The sequence below is a fragment of the Tauraco erythrolophus genome, chromosome Z (genome assembly GCF_009769465.1).
Source record: "Tauraco erythrolophus isolate bTauEry1 chromosome Z, bTauEry1.pri, whole genome shotgun sequence".
Lineage (NCBI taxonomy): Eukaryota > Metazoa > Chordata > Aves > Musophagiformes > Musophagidae > Tauraco > Tauraco erythrolophus.
This window is the reverse complement of record NC_141496.1, coordinates 41,278,750-41,300,503: the sequence shown is the minus strand read 5'-3', so window position 1 is coordinate 41,300,503 and position 21,754 is coordinate 41,278,750. Positions and strand designations below refer to the sequence as shown.

The following is a 21,754-nucleotide window of genomic DNA, read 5'->3' as shown; positions in this document are numbered from 1 at the left end:
GAAAAGGATGAGAGACTACGTAGACTCACAGGGATCTCTCTTCCAGCACTTGCCTTTATCAATATTGTAGCCCTTATAAAGGTATCAGTTCTACTAGTAGCAAACATGCAAGAGAAAGTGGAAACAATAAAAAAGCCTAACAACTTCAGAGCAGAGATGTGAAAAAAAAAAAAAAAAACCAACAAAAAAACAAAACCAAACAAATCCCCATATAGTCTGGATTTCATGCTGTTTTGCTGTTACTGATCAGAATAAACAGGTATGAACATTTTCCTGTGTTTCACAATCAGAAAAGTTGGGTTATTTCACAGAAACTCACTCCCCAGTAACTTTGAGCATAGAAGAAAACAGAAAGAATACCTTTCCAGCATCAACTGCTTTGGCTACATATGTTGCATATGCCAAACTCACAATTTTTTCAACATTAGTCAAAACGTCCTGTACTGTAACCTTGATGCCAACCTGCAAGGAAGGAGGTAGTGGAGGAAGGAGACAAAAAAGGTGTTTACATCCTTGTCAGTTAAGTTGAGACAAAATGGGGCAGTGTTTATCAAATTAATCATGTATAGTCTCTTTAAACCTAAAAGAAAAAAAGGTAAAAAAACCTGCTCTGCTATCATGGGTACATCTCTGAACATGTAAGAACATCACAATATTTGCTGAGTTCTGAAAAGCTTTTTAGTACAACAACTGTGTCTGTATGTTTAGCTCACTTGTAGGGTAAAACAAAAAATGAAAAAGACACTTAGATTTAGTTTCATGGGTATCTTTTTCCATTTATTTTTATGCCATTTGGAGTCACCATCTGAATCTTTCTAAGATCTGTATGAGCAGGAAAGTCTGTATAAATATATAAAACACAATGAAACACCTGAAGGTGAAACATTGTATTTAATCCTGTGAAACAGGACTGACATGCATCAAAGCTTCTGATTTTTTTTCTAATTTGGAATACGTTCTCTGTGAGATGCATCACTCCCATTAATATTAATGAGAATTAGGCTTGGGCACAATGCAGAGAAAAGTAGCCTTAAGGTTCAATTTTGATTTCAAGTAAGTGATTGGGCAATGTATTGCATATTTGTTACACCATGAAGAGTAAGGACATGCATATACCTGAGATAAATATTTTTGTATCAGAAGTATGAAAAATATTTAGAACTCCACCTGTTGAATGGATCCTAGCCCTGATCCAAAGCCTGCTTAGAGGTCAATAGCTTTGGACTGGACCAAGACCACCTATCCCATCCTGTCCGTTACACCGGCCAAAGATTTTAAGTCCTTAGGGTCCAGTTTCTATTTTGACATTGATTATTTTACAAGAAACATGCAATTATAATAGTCATTATGAAATCAGTTTCATTAGGCCGTGCTATTGTTTAGACAGCTGCGCAAAGCTCCTCTGAAATGAATAAGACTGGACCCATGTTGCACTTTTCTACTCTTCCCACCCCTCTTCTATTCTTTAAATATTGTTAGGAATAAGTGTGATGATCTCTTACCTCCATGCTGGTTTTGAACGCTCTGTTCACCTTTGCTTTGATGCTAATAATTTGTCCAACCCTGTTAAGAAGAAGAACGTTTTATGGTGTGTAATCGTGCAGTTTAATAAGCGTCTGAACCTGCCTCTCTAAGTATTCCTAATAGTAGTGAAGAAAATCTCATTAACCAGCCTGTGTCTTCTACACTGTACTGAAAATGCACTCAAAAAGATTTAGCACTGTTACTCATCAGTCAGACTTCATTCATGCCCCGTAACGATTTTAGTCACTCAGAAAACTGCGTAAGCTTAACACTAGCGTTCCTCCTCCTTGTTGATGTCTGTATGGCATCAAGCGAGCCCCAGGTCTCCCAAGAAATTTTGGGCTAGATTCTGCTTTCGCTCAAAGGCCCATCTTGCTGCAAGTTACACCAAATCACTGAGTATATCTAGCTGCAAAACCACACGAGATATACCCCATGCACATTCTCTAGCATACAGATACATGCACATGAGGAAATAATCGCAGGAGAAGAAGTGCTCCATGCACATCTTTGAAGGATGGGGGAAAGTTTACTTTCCAAGTTTTGGCCAAGAACAGAGCTGCAGCATGTCCCTTCTATCCTAACAGCATAGCTCTGAACAACTATTCTTTCCCATTTACCTACCCAGAATACCTACATGGAATTGCAGCTTTTTAACCTACATAGAATCAAATTCAAATGAGAAGATACTCTCAATTTCCTTCTAGAATTTCTAAAGTAGATGTTATGTGTTGATAACAAGAACAACCCTGGTTTCCAAACCCCTAATATCCTAACACAAGGCAATGCTGAAAGGGTGGAAAAAAGGTAATTTCCCCTGAAGTTGTCTTACTGAGCAGAGCAGTAAAAGGACATGATGTGCATGGTAAGTGAGAACCACAGCCAAAATAACTGGGCATCAGGCCACTGACTTCAGGGAGCTTATGCTGACTTAAAACTGCTAAAGATCAGTCCCAGAGCAGGCAAAGTGCAGCTACCTACTTCCAAGGCTGCAAAATATAACTCAGGCCACTGGAGTACCTACGAAATAGTCATTAATAGCTAAGGATTTGGCAAGTTATGATCTCAGTTCATAGAAAAAAATTCTTTATAATTTCTTCCTAATTTAATGAATAGGGTTTTGATATTTAAAGGTAAGGTTGTTCTTAAATTGATTCTCTCAGTGCCAGAACTTCAAACAAACTGTTACCAAACACTAGGATGGGTAGCAGGAAATCTGCTCCTTTACAGTACCAGACAGGAACAAAGAAATGCACAGAAACTTTCTCTTTCTTGTTCACATTCAAGAACACAAGTGGAAGTCTTGGAGTAGACAGGGAAAAAACGGTTAGAGGAAAGAATGAAGACCATCTGCAGATACACAGCCCTCATTACCTTTTGAGGAACACATTCAGAAGGAGTTTTTCTATGATTCATTGCAAAGAAAAAGCACAATCACCAACATAATAGTCCTAAACTGCACAGCTAAGGGAACCACCGGCTCATTTAAAAAAAAGGAGAGTATGTTCAAAACAGTAACACGATATTTATGTTCAAGCTTGGGAAAGAAGTTATTGTTAAGGTCTTGTAAAAAGGCTTTAGAAAACTTAGAGACAGAACTCAGTCAAGTACCCTGAAGCACCTCTGAAGACTCGGTATCTGTCACAAAACTCCCAAGAAAATTACAGTAACACAGCAGTAGAGGTAATGACAAGTACGAGGTGAAAAAATATATTCATTAGATAAACTCTGTCACTGAACATAACACATACTGACAGTGAGTGTGAGGTTTCCTTCAAAGAGGGAGAGTTCAGAGTCTCTACAGATGCTTGAAGAAGATGTCGTGGTCCCTGTCAAGGACATCACGATGTCGGATTGCTCATGAGCTCCCAGTGGGCACTGCAGAGGTCTCTACCTCAGGCCTACTGGCAGGGTGCTATTCCTCTGCACGAAGATCATTTACTTCACCTTTGCCAGCCACACCTCCCTAGTGAACTCTCTTCTTCTGTGTGAGAACATTGCGTAAGAGAGGTTGAGAGAGGTACGTCTGGGTCTGTCCATGTTTGAGGAAACTGCAAGGTGGGAAAAAAAGAACAGAGCTGGACATGATCTCACTCAGCCTGAGGCACCAGTGCCGCCATAAGGTGGGTTTTGTACTTTAGAGAGACTAGATTCCTTGACTGACTGACATCTCCCCTGGTGCTCCAAGCAGTCTTTGCAGCTGGACTCACATCTCATTGCAGAAAAGCATAGTCCTCTGGAGTCCATGGCCATATCAGAAAATGAAGATGTCAGAGCTGAAATGGTCAGACAGCACGATAGGGAAATGTCTTTTCATATACTTTTGGGAGCTGTTTCAAAATGAAATGTTTTACATTTTCTCATGTATTCTGACTTTCAACTGATTTACTTAAGCCAAGAGAGTTGATCAGCTTGGGCATTTAAATAGATACATAAAGGCAGAAGTCACAGAACACCACATTTTTACTTGTAACTGGCAGAAAGCTTTTGAAATCAGAAATAAACTGAATCAGAATAAACTGAACGTGATCCACATATGGAGCACTAACAAAACTTAAATAGCTGTAACTTAAAATCAGATTTTCTTACTACCACTGAACTGACACATATTAAAAGACAAGGAAGAGGAATTTATTTGTTATCATGGTATAAAATTTAGTTTTGCAATATACAGATTTGTAGAAATTCCTGATTCCATGTCAACTGAAAAGAAATATGCACAGAAGAGCTGATCCTTACAAAACATTCGGTAACCTGAGTAAGGTAAATGAAACCTTACAGCAGGTAACTTACAAAGCATATTTTTAATTTACTACAGTGAGATATAGGGGCTCTCTTATTTATGCAAGATGTTTGCATAATCAACAAGATCTGGCAAAATTTAGGAAATTACACAGTACGATACAAACAGGATCTTAGTGATAACCTGAGGCTGAAAAATAATTACTGAAATCACTTCACAGTTACTCGGCTTGTACCCTAAATTCTTGTCAAAAATGAAACACTCGCACCACAAGTGGAAGAAGAACTAGAGGCATATTTGGAAACAAATTTGGAAGGAAAAGTGTTTTCACTATATTTAAGAAGCTCTGTTCTGCTCTCAGAAACAAGAGGGAAAACTGCTCTGAAGCTACTAAAGTCTGAAATATTGTGCCTGAAAGAAAAACATTACCCTAACGTCATTTGTAGGACTCTTTGATTACAGTTTTCACAGACAGGGTTTTTTCCTAAGGACAGAACTAAAACCACAGGACAATTACAGGCAGGACAAACACTTCAAAATTATTTTGTAAAACAGACCAATAAATTCTCTCGAGTTCTAGATTCAGTACGACCACATTCACTTCTTTATTACTGGTTCTCATCCTAACGGCCACGCACCTCAAAATCTGCTGTTCAGAAGTGTGAGCAGACGCTTATTTTACACTAGTGTACTGCAAACAGTTTTGAATTGACATCACTTGTACATCTGACAGCAAATGTTGCTTGGTTCACAGTCACAACAACTGCATGTGCATTGGTCTGTGTAACCAGGTCCTTCCCACTTAAGCACTCATGAATGCCCAGATTGCAAGGTGTAAAAACATACAAGAACTACGAAGTAATGGTATTAAGTTTCTGTAAAGATATGGCTTAGGAATAAATGTGCTATTTCTTCTTACAGTGTCTTTTATCCCTTGGAAAATAATGAAAAACAGTTCAAACAAAAATTAAGTCCTGTATTATCTTGTAGACTCACGCAATATTCAGTGACCACAAATACAAAACATTTGTTTTGTTACATGAACACAATTTTTTAAAAAGCTGAAAGAAAGATATGGTAAGAAAAAACTGAAAGAGCACTTGCAACAATTAAAAAATTAATACAATAACTGTTACAGGTATGTATTCCTTATTTAACAGAGATAAGTAATGGCCTGCAGCATTCACTTTAAGTAGAGCCAAAGATCACTGGGGACATCAGTTCCTCACCTGGCATCTAGGTTGCCAAGTAAAGGTAACTACAGTTTATTTTTGACCTGTGAAATTGATCTGTTTTCAAGGTGGGCCAGGCTATCACAGACAGAAAAGAGCAATTTTGAGACTTAACCCTGTGACTCTGGGGAGTTTGTTGGACTGCTATCTCAGATTTTATAATGCTTCAGTTTATCTCTGCCAAATAAGAAACTCTAGAATGAAAACATTTCACTGCTGTTAGCTGGTTTTGTACCTGGCAGCCTCTTCAAACTGTATGTCATCCATTGACGCTGTCACACAAGACACACCAGCATGTTTCTCAGCTTCAAAAGAGACACATGGACACACAGTTACCCATTGCACTTGCAGCAAGCTGTTCACCTACATACTTGTGCATGAGAGACAGAGATGAAACACAGTAGATTCCCCTTCTTCCTTTGATCACCCTAATGCAAGTCTGCAGTGGACTGCTTAGAGAAAAAATGAAGCTAAATAAGATTAAAGTTAATATTTACCATGAAATAAGGGTAACTTCAGGAGATGAGAGTAGACAATGATAATGATTCTACTTAGTTTGAAAAGCTCTACTTAAGGTCTTTCTGTAAAAACCAACATTCTGATAAGAGAACCGTAACATGCATGTTGCAGGACAAAAAGAGTCACAAAGCATTAACAAGCCGACAGAAATCTCAGCAATCTCCCTCAAAACAGGATGTCGTGAATATCAGCTATGTTAAACCTGTCGGAAAGTTTTACTTCAGTTGAGCATTCTCAGACACAGAAGAAAGATCTACTGGCTTATTGGTGTGGTCATAGCAAGGGAAAGCAGCTAAGTACACGTCCTCAGTGCTGTACTAAACCAGCAGGAATTAAATAAAAACAAATATAAACAGTATTTAAAAAATCAAAACCAAGTATTGACTTATTGTAAAAATATTTTTAGCAAAATTTGAACTGTGTTCTTCATCTCTCTAGGATGCATTTGGTTATGAAAAATAATGCACCCTATTTGTATTAATTATAAAAGTTCATCTGGAAAAGATAAACATCTTCTTTACTGTTAATATTTAATAGCCTAATAGTTATCTTTTTACAGCAAGTTATTGTGCTTCATTATTTATTTGAACATAGCACCCAGAGTTCCAGGTCAGAGCCTAAATTTTCACCACACTAGGAGCTTTATAAACACAGGGAACTCCTCCTCAAAAAAGTTTCCTGAATAACAGAGGCAAAAGAGAGGACTAGCAGGAAAATAGCACTGCCCCACAGGCAATAGTTCTCGCTTCCAAGTAGTCCAATATTTTTAGTGAGCATTGCAAGAAAAAGCTTGAAGGAATTAGAGAGAGGATGATGGGCAAGTTATATCAGTATCTGGAGTTCCCTTTGAAAGTATGAGGGTGAAACACATGAAGGCACTTATCAGAAAGACCACAAACTGTGATGAAAGGGAAGAGGTCACTAACAACTAAAAAGCTGGAGTCGACACTGTGACAGGTAATGCAAGATGGTGTTAGTCATAAATAGCCTCAAAAGCAAGGAAGCAGCCAGCCAGGTGGACCACGTCTAAGGCAGCAGGATATGAAACAAGGAAAGTGCAAAGCCTAGGCACTGACAACTGCACCAGGTGGCACTAATGCAGGTGAAAAATGGTAAAGCCAAACAAATCCCTACCTGGCACGTTGAGCTAGCTGTGACACAAAAAGCAAAGTGAAGAAAGATGTTACAAAGCCTTTGTGTGCAATGGGATTAGTCCCACGGTGTGAATGACTGCTGCTGACCTAAACCTAACCAAGTAAAAGCAACTGCGAAGCGTAGATTGAAAGTGAGCTCCGACGGCAGATTTGCAGCTGGTGAAGATCATCACAGCTTGACCCGAGTCTAGGGAGCAGGGACAAACCACTGTAGCAGTTGGGGCTCTGCCACTTCAGAGTAAGGACTTGAGTTCAGAGCCTCTTCACAAATAGCACTGTTAAGGGGTATATCACTGAAAGTCTGAAGTCAAATGACTCCTTCATGTTAGAATAAATCTCGAAAAAAGAACTGTGATGATACTGGGAAGCTGCTACACGCTAGGAAGTTTGGGGGTTATTGTGTGGGACAAGTTCTCCAGGATCCCAACTCTTTCTGTATAGGAAGAGCAGATTACGTAAGGCCGCGCCGAGCGCGGCACACACCTACACAGCGATACCGCAGCCAACGCATTGCACGGAGATGCCATCGAGTTCCCCAAATACACCCGCTATTCTCCGCAAGGCTCATTATGGACTGCTAATGTATGCGGCTGTACTTGGAGTTCGCTGACAGCAGAAACGGCAGAGCCTTGGGTTTTCTTAGTGCTTTAAATGCAGCTTTCGCTTCCAGAAGTTATCTGAGGAGACTCTGAAAGTTTTCGAAGCTGAGTTATACCAGACACAGAGTGCTCTGCACGCTGGTTGGATTTGTGTTTGGTTTTGTGGTGGTTTTTTTTTTTTTCCATCCATGCACGAATATTCTTAAATTAGTAGTTTTCTTTCTTCTAGTATTTCTTTTTCCATCCCTTTCTTCCCTCTACTGCTCTTTTTTAATTTTCCTCATCCTAACCGCCCCCGCCACCCCCTTCTTCACCCTGCCCTGAGATTCCACGCTCCTCTCCAGCCCCACCAGCCTTCTCATTCCCTGGTATGCCCGTTCCTCATCTGAACCCCCAAATCTCACACGCTCCCCGCGGCTGAAACCCTCCTGCAAGTGCCCCCCTCCCGGCTCCCCGGGAAACAATTTCGCCTCCTGTTCGCCCGTCACCCGCAAACACCGGGACGCGGCCACCGGTTTTCAGGAAAGGAGACGCTGTCCCCCCACAGCCGACGAGTTTGAGGCGCGTTTCTGAGGGGAAGGGGGCGCCTCGGGGCGGCCGCCGGGGCAGACGGCAGCGGGGGCGCCTCTCCGCGCCGCGCCGAGGGACGCCCCCGCCCCGCCGCCAGCCCCTGCCCGCGCTGCCGCCCCTCTACCTGCGAGGCAGGCGGTGGCGTCCATCCACTTGAGGAGCTGCCCGGCGCTCAGCTCCCCGCGGTGGTTGGCGTGGGCCGGGAAGACGGTCTGGCACATATGGACATCGCCGCCCGCCCCGCGCCGCTCCATGGCACCGCGAGTGCCGGGGGCAGCGGCGGCCGAGGCTCCCCGCACACGGAGAGGCAGCTGCCCCGGCCGGGCCCGGCCCCTCCGCTGCCTGCCGGGCCGGGCCGGGGCGGGCCGGCCCCGCCCCAGCGCCCGGGGCGGAGGGGGAATCGCCTCCTCCGGCGGGGCCGCGGCCGGGCGGGCGGGAAGGAGGCACCCGGCTGAGGGAAGGGGGTGCCGGGGCGCGCACAGGGGCACCGCAGAGCGGGCGCGGCTCCCGCAGCCGAGCGGAGGGTGGCAGCGGGGCCGTGGCCCTTGTTTGCCGCCCTGCCGCCCGTTTCCATCCCCCGCGGCTCCTGCCCCGGCACGCCCGAGGCCGCCATGGCCCGGCGTCAGGCACCACCGTGGCGCGGCCGCCGAGGGCCCGTGCCGGTGTCACTGATGGGTTTGGGTGTGCGCATCGCCGCTGAAATATTTATACTCTGGCTCAGATTGTGGTGTGTTTTGGTTTTGTTTCTGTTTTTTTGTTTTTTTTTTTTTTTATTTTTTGAACTCTTTCTCTCTCATGTTGTCACCAACCTGACAGCCCGGCAGATGGGCCCAGGGAAGAAGACACGTTCCCATCTCCAGGCGCTGCTGAGCCCGGTAGGGAGGTGCCACAGCCTGGTGAACCGCTGCCACTGCTGGTGGGAACATTTGGATGCCCACCACAGTGGCCACGGCCCTGGTCGGGTATTCCTGCAGGAGTTAATGACTGGAGACCTCATAGAGGGCTCCTCCTCTTACCTCCTTCTCCTCGGATGGCTGGTAAGGTACTGCAGGCTGTTGCTGCTCTTGCAAACCATGGAAACATATGCACTGCTGAGGAAGAGTAGAGCAATTGCTTTTGAATTGGTCAGGAAGGTCAACGGTTGACTATTGCCATGGATACAGCCTTATTCCTATTGAAGGCTCAGCCGCTGGAAGAGGGCAGTTTGGAGATGCTCAGCGGGGCTTGTCAGCGGTTCAGGCAGGGCTGGTCAGGGGAGCACGCGTGTTGCTTCAACATAGCAGAATGTATAATCTGTAAATTGTCTTCAAGGAAAGACTGAAAAGCTTGTGCTTGACTCTGTGCTATTTTTTCCCCCCTGGGTATTGTAAATGGCATGTTTTTCGATACAGCAGCAAGACTCTCTGTTTTCTGTAGCCTTTCCTTACAGCCTTTCCTCTTTATCATCTAGCTACAACCTGCTGCCCACTCTTCCAATGACAGGCCTCCCATGTTCATTAAAAACATACGCAGATGAGTTTATATCATGAGTGCTTATTCATTTAAACATTGTTAAAGATCCAGTTTTAACCCATAACGGCTGGGAAAACCTGAATTTTAACCAAGCTGCCTCACCAAGACAGAGTTTCTCAGTGCAGCAGGGATTTTCTTCCCACATGGTCTGTTACTATCATGGCACTATAGCAAAGATCTCTGTTGCTTTGTCACATACTCTTTTAGCAAGCAACAGGATGGCTGCACCATGGCATTAGTTACATTCCAGAGGATACTGGCTCTGAAAATCATCATGCTGTGCTGTTCCCTAGATTTATTTCTATTCTGTTGCTTCAGGAAAAAAAAAAAAAAAATTGTGCTGATTTCTCTTTCCTTCTTTGACCAGCTTCTGTGAAGGAAAGAAACAGACTCTATTGTGGTTTAGCCCCAGGCGGCAGCTAAGCACCACACAGCTGCTTGGTCACTCCTCCTCTCCCTCGGTGGGGTGGAGAGGAGAAAAATGTAACAAAAGGCCTGAGGGTCAAGACAAGGACAGGGAGGGATCGCCCACTAACCATAGTTGCAGGCAAAACAGTCCACTTCGGGACAAATCAATTTAATTTGTTACTGAGCACATCAGAGAGGATAAGGAGAAGAAAAGCCCCACCTCTCCCTTCTTCCCATCTCTACCTCCTCCCCCTGCATCAGCACAGGGGGACGGGAATGGGGCACGCTGCTCAGTTTGTCACCCGCTATTTCTGCTGCTCCTTGCTTAAAGGGTGAGGGCTCCTTACACTCTTCCCCTGCTCCAAAATGAGTTCCCTTCCTACAGGAGACAGCCCTCTACGAACTTCTCCAACGTGAGTCCTTCCCGCTGGTTGCTCCAGTGCGGGCTTTCCCCATGGAGTCATGGCTTCAGCTCCCCAGGTGCCCCTGCACAACAGGTATGAGGCTCTGGACGTGGAAGGCCCATCGATGGATGGTGTAGCTGAGGGACCATCTGCACTGGAGGTGTCACCAGGGTCAGAGAGGACTACCCGTTGTATCAAGACCACCTCGACAGGGAAGAAAAGAAGGGTAGTAGTTATAGGTGACTCCCATCTGAAGGGGATGGAAGGTCCAATATGCCGGGCTGACCCTGCTCTGAGGGAAGTCTGCTGCCTCCCTGGAGTCTGGGTTAAAGACGTCACTAGGAAACTTCCTACTCTGGTGCAGTCCACGGACTAGTATCCTTTACTGCTCTTTCATGTGGGTGGAGATGAAACTGAAACATGGAGTTCACTGTCAATCAACAGGGATTTCAGGACCCTGGGACAGGTGGTAAGAGGATCTGGGGCACAGGTAATCTTTTTGTCCATCCTTCCAGTTGCGAGCAGTGACACTGGAAGAAGCAAGTGCATCCAGTCAATTAATACGTGGCTCCGTGGCTGGTATCATTGCCACAATTTTGGCTTTTTTGATAATGGTATGGGCCACATGGCACCAGACCAACTGGCACCAGACAGGACTTGCCTTTCTCAGAGGGGAACGAGGGTCTTTGCACAACAGCTAGCAGGGCTCATTGACAGGGCTTTAAACTAGATTTGAAGGGGCTAATATAAAGAATGATAAAGATATGCTGGAAGTACCTGAAGAACAGAAGAAAGGAATTCCAGCCGCTCCAGCCAGGAAGTCAGGTTCACCTGGGGTCCAACTTAAATGCCTTTATGCCAATGTGCGCAGCATGGGGAATAAGCAAGAGGAGTTAGAAGTGTGTGTGCGCCTGTTGGAATATGATCTTATTGGCATCACGGAGACGTGGTGGGATGAATCCTGTGACTGGAGTGTCAGAATAGAAGGATACAGGCTCTTTAGGAAGGATAGGCAGGGGAGAAGAGGAGGAGGGGTTGCCCTCTATGTCAAAGACCAGCTGGAGTGCATGGAGCTGCACCTGGGGACAGATGAGGTCCCGACTGAGAGCTTATGGGTTAGGATTAAAGGGAGAGCAGGGACAGGGGACATAGTAGTAGGGGTCTGCTACAGTGTCGTGGTTTTAGGCTGATCCAGCAACTAAAACTCACACAGTCTCTCCTTCTCCAGTAAAGTAGAGAGGAGAGAAAAAAAACCAAAGGGACTGAGGGTTGAGACAAGAACAGAGGGAGCACCCACCAACCATGGTCCTGGGCAAAACAGGCAGAGCTTTTCTCAAAGCAAAACAGTTTATTAATGATTACTTAGAAGGACAAAGGGAAACAAAAACCGATTACTTGAGAGGACAGAAAGAAACAAAACCAGATCTTAAAACTGACACCTTCCCCCGCCCCCTCCTTTTCCTCCCGGCTCTACCTCCTCCCCCCAGCAGCACAGGGGGCAGGGACTGGGGGAGTGCAGGTCAGTTCATTCCGTGCTGTTACTGCTGCTTCTTTCTTAAAGGAGAAGGAGTCCTTACACCCTTTTCCCCTGCTCCAATGGATCCCCTACCCACGAGGAAAAATCCACAAACTTCTCCAGTGTGAGTCCAGCCCACTGGAAACAATCCTTCCACACAGATTGCTCCGGTGTGGGCTTTACCACAGTCTCGGATACTTAGGGAGCTGTAGCCACTCGCTCCAGTGTGGGTCGTCACACAGACTCCAGATGCCTCTCTGCCTTGTCGTGCACCACAGCACGACCATCCTCAGGCTCAGGCATCTTCTCCCCACGGGCTGCGAGTGGGTTTCTGCTCCACCGAGGCCGTCCTGGTTGCAGGGGGGCCGCCTGCTATCTCACCATCAGCCGCAGGGGAAACCCGGCTCCGGCACACCTCCTCCCGCTCCATCCTCACTGACCTGCTGTCGATGCGGCTGTTTCTCTCAGATCTCAGTCCTCTCCAGGTGAACTCAGCCCAGTGGGCACCCCGGGAGTGGGGTGCCCCCGAGTTCCCCAGCTGGCTCCGCCGCTGCCATTCTCCATGGGCGGCGCCGGCCCGACGCAGGCAGCTGCCCGGCCAGGAGCCAGGGAGCGGGGGCAGTGCCCTCCTCCCTTCTCTGCTCGATCCTGGGCGAAGCACCTTTTCCGGTTCCTTTGTCCTGACTTAAATAGGGCAATTTGCAGAGGCGCCCTATTGGCTCAGTCCCGAGGGGGATGGCAGTCTGATCTGGTGGCCAGAACTAAGCCTAACCCGGTTCCAAAACCGGGGAGGTCGCAGGGAGCAAAACCCCTCTCCTGCCACCAGAACCACCCCCCCTCCACATCAAACCATGACATACAGACCACCTGACGAGGAGGACTGGGTGGATGAGGCCCTCTACAGACAGACAGGAGCTGCCTCACGTTCACGAGCCCTGGTTCTCATGGGGGACTTCAACCACCCCGATATCTGTTGGAAGGACAGCACAGCAGGGCATAGGCAATCCAGGAAGTTCGTGGAATGCATGGATGATAACATCCTTCTCCAAGTGGTAGAGGAACCAAGGAGGAGAGGTGCTTTGCTGGACCTTGTTCTCACCAACAAAGAAGGGCTGGTGGGGAAAGTGACACTAAAGGACAGCCTTGGCTGCAGCGATCATGAAATGGTGGAATTCAAGATTCTTAGGGAAGCAAGGAGGGTGCACAGCAAACTCACTACCCTGGATTTGAGGAGAGCAGACTTCGGCCTCTTCAGGGATCTCCTCACTAGAGTACAATGAGATGAAGCCCTGGAGGGAAGAGGGGCCCAAGAAAGCTGGTTAATATTGAGGGATCACCTCCTCCAAGCTCAGGAGCGGTGCATCCCAACAAAGAGAAAGTCAGGTAGGAACACCAGGAGGCCTGCATGGATGAACAAGGAGCTCCTGGACCAACTTGGACACAAAAAGAAGGCCTACAGAGGGTGGAAACAAGGACAGGTAGCCTAGGAAGAATACAGAGAAATTCTCCGAGCAACCAGAGATCAGGTTAGGAAAGCTAAAGCCCTGATAGAGTTAAATCTGGCCAGGAACATCAAGGGCAACAAGAAAGGCTTCTATAGATATGTCAGTGATAAAAAGAGATCTAGGGAAAATGTAAGCCCTCTCTGGAAGGAAACGGGGGACCTGGTTATCCGTGATATGGAGAAGGCTGAGGTTCTCAATGACTTCTTTGCCTCAGTCTTCACTGGCAAGAGCTCCAGATGCACAGCCCAAGTCACAGAAGGCAAAGGCAGGGACTGGGAGAATGAAGAACCGCCCACTGTAGGAGAAGATCAGGTTTGAGACCATCTAAAGAACCTGAAGGTGCACAAGTCATAGAATCATAGAATCATAGAATGGCATAGGCTGGAAGAGACCTCAGAGATCATCTAATCCAACCTCCCTGTCATGAGCAGAGGCGCTTCTCAACTAGATCAGGCTACTCAAGGCTCTGTCCAACCTGGCTTGAACACCTCCAGGGAGGGGGCATCCACAACTTCTCTGGGCATTTTATTCTGAAGTCTTACCACTCTCGTACTGAAGAATTTCTTCCTCAGATCTAATCTAAATCTGTTCTCCTTCAACTTAAACCCATTTCCCCTTGTCCATGGGACCTGATGAGATGCATCCACAGGTCCTGGGGGAACTGGCAGATGAAGTTGCTAAGCCACTATCCATCATATTTCAGAAGTCGTGGCAATCTGGTGAAGTTCCCAATGACTGGAAAAAGGGAAACATAGCCCCCATTTTTAAAAAGGGGAAAAAAGAAGACCCAGGGAACTACAGGCCAGGCAGTCTCACCTCTGTGCTCGGCAAGATCATGGAGCAGATCCTCCTGGTGACTGTGCTAAGGCACATAGAAAATAAGGAGGTGATTGGTGACAGCCAACATGGCTTCACTAAGGGCAAATCCTGCCTGACTAATTTGGTGGCCTTCTATGATGAGGTTACAGCATTGATGAATAGGGGAAGAGCAACTGACATTGTCTACCTGGACTTATCCAAAGCATTTGATACTGTCCTGCACGACATCCTTGTCTCTAAACTGGAAAGTCATGGTTTTGATGGATGGACCACTTGGTGGATAAGGAATTGGCTGGATGGTCGCACTCAAAGGGTTGTGGTCAACGGTTCAATGTCCACGTGGAGGCCTGTGACGAGTGGTGATCCTCAGGGGTCAGTACTGAGACCAGTGCTATTTAACATCTTTGTTGGAGACATGGACAGTGGGATTGAGTGCACCCTCAGCAAGTTTGCAGATGACACCAAGCTGTGTGGTGTTGTGGACACGCTGGAGGGAAGGGATGCCATCCAGAGGGACCTTGACAGGCTGGAGAGGTGGGCCTGTGAGAACCTCATGAAGTTCAACAAGGCCAAGTGCAAGGTCCTGCACATGGGTTGAGGCAATCCCAAGCACAAGTACAGGCTGGGCGCAGAATGGATTGAGAGCAGCCCTGAGGAAAAGGACTTGGGAGTGCTGGTGGATGAGAAGCTCAACATGAGCCGGCAATGTGCGCTGGCAGCCCAGAAAGCCAACCGTATCCTGGGCTGCATCAAAAGGAGTGTGGCCAGCAGGTCGAGGGAGGTGATTCTGCCCCTCTACTCTGCTCTCGTGAGACCCCACCTGGAATATTGTGTTCAGCTCTGGAACACAAGAAGGACATGGAGCTGCTGAATCTGGTCCAGAGGAGGGCCATGAAGATGATCTGAGGGCTGGAGCACCTCTGCTATGAAGACAGGCTGAGAGAGTTGGGGCTGTTCAGCCTGGAGAAGAGAAGGCTCTGGGGTGATCTTATTGCAGCTTTCCAGTACCTAAAGGGGGCCTACAGGAAAGCTGGAGAGGGACTTTTTACAAGGGCATGTAGTGATAGGACAATGGGCAATGGCTTTAAACTGAAAGAGGGCAGATTTAGATTAGATATAAGGAAGAAATTTTTCACTTAGAGGGTGGTGAGGCAGTGGAACAGGTTGCCCAGAGAAGCTGTAGATGCCCCATCCCTGGAAGTGTTCAAGGCCAGGTTGGATGAGGCTTTGGGCAACTTGGTGTAGTGGAGGGTGTCCCTGCCCATGGCAGGGGGGTTGGAACTAGATGATCTTTGAGGTCCCTTCCAATCCTAACCATTCTATGATTCTATGATTTTTTGGGTGCAGCCAGCTGCTCTGGAGCGGGGTCCCTTCCCACGGACTGCAGATGCATCTATGCTCTACAATCAGTCTCCAGCAGTGTGGGTTCCTTTCCTACAGGAGACAGTCCTCTTAAGAACTCCCTTAGGTGCAGGCATCTCTGCTCCACCGTGGGGTTCTCTTTGGGCAGCGAGTGAATCTCTGCTCCACCTTTAATCCCCACCGGCATCAGGGGGCAGCCTGCTGTCTCACCACGGGCTGAGGGCAATCTCAGCTCCAGCACACCTCCTCCTGCTCCATCTTCACTGTCCTCAGTGTCTGTGTGGCTGTTTCTCTCAGGTCTCAGTCCTCTCTCCGCTGCAGCCACACCAGGCCCAATGAACCTCAACAGTCCCCTTACAAGGAGCTCTGCCCAGTGGGTGCCCCAGGAGCGGGGTGCTTTGGAGTGCTCCAAGCCACACCACCACAGCCATCTCCAGCCAAGTGGCAGTGGCCCAGCACGGGCAGTCACCCATACAGGAGGTCAGGGGCCAGGCCCCCCTGCCTCCTCTCTCTTCACTGCACCTCCTGCATGGTGTGGGTTTCTTTGTCCTCTTCTTAAATATGTTATTCACAGAGGTGCCGATTTGCTTGGCACTGGCCAGAGACAGGTCTGACTTGGAGCCAGGGAAGCTTCCTGCAGCTCCTTACAGAGGCCATCTCTGCAGCCCCTCCCCTGCGACCAAAATCCCACCACCCAAAGCCAGCACACTCTCTTGGAAGTGGCAGCGGCGCATCTCAGCCTTGCTGCCTGAGCAGGGTTTGTAAACAGCATGCATCCAGTATTTTCTCCTTTATCTGCTCAATCCAGATGACAAAAACTCAAGTATCAACTTCTCATTCCATGGATCCTGGATCTCAGAAGGAAGAATCTTTAAACAGAACTAAACATTTTTGTATCTAAAAAAAAAATAACTTGTGTTCCGCCTGCCTAGGCCAGTAATTTGTAAATTTGTTTTCAGGTTTACCTTGTCATGCTGATTGTCCAGGCTTTCTCTGAGATAATGCTTATTTGCTGCTCTTTCACAGGTAGCTTTCACCTTCATTTAACATAGTTCCAGTGATCAGGTGTTTGGCCCGTAACTATCTGTCATCCGCTGTGAGATTAGGAGCTACAAAGCTGTTAGTATCACAGAGAGTTAAAGTAAAATCTAAATATGCTCACGTCTGAAACTTTCTGAAGGAGTGAGTACACGCTTGGGGTGAGTGGTCAGCAGACCTCTCTTAGGCTGTATGGAGGAGTTTTAGAGAAACAGAAGAGGTAACTTCTCTCATTTCTGTTGGGGTAAGGGAAAACTGGTATTTGAATAACACCTCAGAGCTGTACATACCTCTTGATTTCCAAGGGAAGGATGTCATTGGAAATATGTCCATTGGAAGTAGGAGCTGCCCTTCAAAAGCAGGAATGGCCACCTAGGATGCAAATGAGCAATGCGCACGGCTTCCGCTGCTTTGGACACTTGGCAGACACACCTGGAGTGTGAGGTGAGGGAACTCACAGCCTAAAACGCCCTTTTCCTAAATGAGCCTCTGCTTTTTTAAGCTGCCATTTCTCCTGCCCTCCAGCTCCTCTTCTTGGACCCTGTCTGTTGAGGTAACGGACTCTAATGCCTGTCTTCCAGTTGGCTTCAGTGACTCCTTTCTCTGCAGCTCCATGTACTCCTTTAGCTTCTTACAGAGTCTCCACTGGAGTAACTGAGTATTTTACAGCCTTCAGTGTATCTGTCCTCGGAAAATACCTGCAAGGTCAGTATTGTTCTCCTTTCACAGCTGAAAAATTTGAGAAATTAAGTTACTGGCCCAAGTTCACAGAGGAAATCTGCTTCCCAATGGTTTCCCAGTGGAAAAGTACCTTTTGTGGAACAGTAGCCTGTACCAGCACCTCTGGCATCACCACCAGATGAAGGTATCTGGACCAACACTACATGGCTAGGGCAGTCTCTGGGAAGCATCTTTGCGAACCATCAGATTTCTCTCTACTGATGCACATTGTGGCAAGAGGAACAAACGGTCGAAGGCAGATGGAGGATGCTTTGCATCCAAACCCAAACTCACTCAGTTACTGACTTTGGTAAAATTCTTTTGAAATGAGAACTGGTGGTGAATTGGAGTGAGCTCAACTTTAAAAGTTTGGTTAACTGACTAAGAAATTGACTTTCCTTTAGAACTGTAGCTTGCTAACGCAGTTTTAAAAAGTTTTTGCCAATAAATGATTTGCACCTAATGGTTTGAGGCTTCTCCTGCTGGACTGAAATAGTAAAAACGACAGTAACAACAACAGGTGCAGTCCTGTTTTAAAAACACTTTCCAAGAAAAAAACAGCATGGATATTAGGCTATCATCTCCTAACAACATGCATTTGTAATTGAAGCAATGCAGCTTAAAAAGTTTTGTGCAGCACAACAGTGTATCTCATGAGTGCTGTGAAGAACAAGACAGTGCAACGCCTGTAGAGGAATTGTGCCAGAAGAGGTAAGGCACTTTATTAATAAAAGATGAGCTCAGTATTAGATGTGATTACATCTTCTGTAAAGGAAAGCCATTAGAGGTAGCAAGAAGTGCTATTCAATCCCACAGCACATAGTCACCACTTGACTAATAGTGTAACTGCTCCAGACCTGCATTTCCTCCAAGTTAGAATTTATTCTGAGAAATGGTACAGAACAAGGGGGTAGCAAGTGAGGTTTAGTTAAGAACCAAAATTCCACAGAAGCCTGTAGTCTAGAACTGGGTTTTGGGTTTCTACCAAAATTCCTTCTATATTTAAACAGATGTGTGCACGACTGGAGAGCTTTAGTGTTCCTTGGAAAATAACAGACTAATGTGGTAATCATGACATCATTAACACCTTCATAAATATTTTCTTAGCAATGAAGTCAGCGGCTGCTGGACACACCTCCAAAACGGATCTTTTTGGTAATGTTTTAAATACAGATGTCAGTTACTACAGTAAATCAACTGCAGTACATACCTGTGCATCTTTGGAGACTGTATGCTTCTATATTGTTGAAACAGATGTATTACTGCCTGAAGTTATAAAAGTTTTAGAGATTTATATATTTCTTTCATAATCCTAGTTATTCATGGAAAAAAAGGTGGGTTTTTTTGACACAGCTTGTGAAAATACAACTACTTCTTGTAAAATGAAACTTTATTCTAAAATGTATCCAAAATTGCAAGACACAAGCACCATTAAACAGATAAATAGACATATATTTATGTACAGAGAGCATCAAAACACAAAACAATTGTTAATATAATTCTTATACCATTTTAATGAGTATCCATCAATAAAACTTTACAATTTAAAGAAGACTTTTCAGTTGCAAAACAGTTGTAAAATCATATGTATAAATTATGTTTACTACAATTCCAATAACAGAGGCAAAGTAAAATACAAAAATAATAATCAATACTGCAAATTCAAATACAAAACCCAAAGTAATGCTGCACAGGTACATATGTACACTGGATGAATTCATGCAGCTAGGCAGTGCAACAAATTAACTGCTGAGTTTAACTTATCACAAAATGGAACCACCATGTCGGCAAACAGAAGAAAATATATTTTTGTAATAAATCATAGTGCATTTTGAAGTTAGACTTTACAAAATGATTGTTGAGTGATATACTTCTAAAATTCCCCATGTGATCTGAGATTCCCCAACTCAGCTCCCACAAAATAAAATACAAATGACAAAAGCTAAAAAACCCACTGTAGTACAGAGTCTGATGTATTGGTACCATCTTGTTTTTTTTTTTTTTTTTATTCTCCGTATCAGACTTGTTTGCAAGTGTCCACATCCACAGGGACACTCGTTACTCCTTGCTACCAAAAGTAAATCTTTCATGGTGCAATGCTATCCCCATAAACTGAATCTCATATGATGCTTAGACTGCACTGGTTTAAAGAGACACAGCTGAGCCTTGAAAAAATAACTCTTAAATCCCTATGAAGTTCAGAGAGAAAGTAACGAGAGCAGAGAGACCTCGTTATTCCTGAAGCTTCTATCCCCAATTTCTTTAATTACACAAACACAGATTAACATAAGAGGCTTTTATGGCTTGGATGAAATTTCTGGTAATTTGCCGGGCAAGCACAAAGCCCGTATTTCTCCACAGGGCTTGCCTTTCACAGTGCAGAAGGCTACAGACTGTTTTGGTTGGTGAAAGGAAGCCTCAGGTAACTACGTAGAAAAATACTTCCGCGGTGAAAATGCATTAGAGATAAAGAAACAAAATCAAAACAGAACCTCTTGAAAACTCTGATTTCTTGTGTAGCTGCGATATTAAACATGGCTGTTCACCTTGCAGTTCTGCGTCGGTTGGTGTATCATGAACATGTAGATAAAACCCAGGTTCATACCTCACTGAAGATTACTGGTTAAGTGTCAAAATTAGACGAGTTACAGTTACACAGTCTGACACTTTTTTTTCCCTTAAAATCTTAAGTGATAAGCACGCTCAGTGTTTTCACTAGGAAGTTACTGCTAAAATGCTACATTTCTTTGCTGAGAAGACATTAATTTACAGCAGCCTGTAAACTACTGAAGAGTTGCTCCCTGCATCCCACGTGCTTCCAAAACCCCCTTTCAAGCCACCGCTAACTTTCAAGTTAATGGGAGTTTTGAGCAAAAAAGGGATGCAGGAAAACACCTGTATTGGGTAAACAATGTAGCAATTTATACAGCAGCATTTCTAACTTTCCAACATGCAAGCAGGTGTAGAGAGAAGCGAAGAGAGGGCAAGCACTGCAGTGATACGTCATTGTGCTTATGTCTGGTGAGAATACTACGGCATTTTCACCCGGGAAAACATAAACGTTAGCCCCAGAAGACTCAAACAGCCACTATTAATGAAGCCATCAGCTACTACGTAGTAAAGAACACCCCAAAAGAGGGAAGAAGTTTGTTTGCTCGTAGCTTATAGATATTGAAGCTGAAGAGAATTACAAAGGCACGATACAAGCCTATATGTCTTGTAAATTATATATATTCATATATTTTTGCTCATACCACCTCAAGATACTAAATGGTAAAATAATAACTGAAGATACAAATGTTAATTGAAAGTTAAGCACTAGAAATTACTGATGGCTGGAGAAGATAGCTCATTACTTGCTACATTTCTGCCCTTCCTGGGTGGTGAGCTTGTCCACCTTTCCTCCATTGGCTGACCATACCCATCAAGATATTCAAGAACAGGGTGATCCACTGAGAAAACTGGAAGAGTATCAGATGACAGCCAGAATGGCTTTATGCATCTGAAAAATTGTCAGTAAGTGGCTGCCACAGCAATCTTTCCCACTGCAATTCTTTTACCTTTGGCCCAGAATTCACTGAGAACCCAGAAACAGTAACTGGAAATTCATACCCATTTTCACGCAGAGTTGGGGTAAGATAATCCGTGAAAATATATTTTGGTTAAGTTCGGCACTCAAAACATTGAACAGCGGAGCAGGGATTGTACTAGCATATCATAAAAAACAATTCTCATTTTTTCCACTTATAGCTACACAAGATGCATTTCATTTTCAACAGCAAATGACTCACAACTCAGGAAATAAAGCAAATGGAATGATACCACTCCTGTTTAACTCACAAAAAAATTACACCCACTTTTGGGTGATGAAGTTAGATGGCAACTTCGGAGGCAGCGGCTGTCTCAGGCCCAGCTGCAAGAATGTGGACACTTCATGAAGGTGAAAAGGTGCAAGTTACAACATTTGCATTTTTAAACTTCAGCTGTTCCTCAGCTCACAACAAGAATTGGGACAACTGCTGTTAGGATTTCGTACTAGCAGTTGATGAAAAAAGATATCAAGTTGAACTAGAATAAGGTAGGTGTATGGTGGAAGCCTGAGGTGGAACCTGCTAGAAATGGGCTTTGC

At 45.2% G+C, this 21,754-nt stretch overlaps 1 protein-coding gene across 1 annotated transcript in view; it reads right to left on the bottom strand.

The window, feature by feature from the left end:
- ACOT12 (acyl-CoA thioesterase 12) overlaps positions 1-8,595 on the bottom strand; it is a 31,484-nt gene extending 22,889 nt beyond the window's left edge. Inside the window, exons 1-4 of the mRNA XM_086629847.1 lie at positions 8,466-8,595; positions 5,735-5,804; positions 1,503-1,563; positions 361-462 (exon numbers count right to left, since the gene is read on the bottom strand). Coding sequence (XP_086485973.1) covers positions 361-462; positions 1,503-1,563; positions 5,735-5,804; positions 8,466-8,595 — 363 coding nt within the window. The remainder of the gene's footprint in view (positions 1-360; positions 463-1,502; positions 1,564-5,734; positions 5,805-8,465) is intronic.
- Between the last annotated feature and the right edge of the window lie 13,159 nt (positions 8,596-21,754).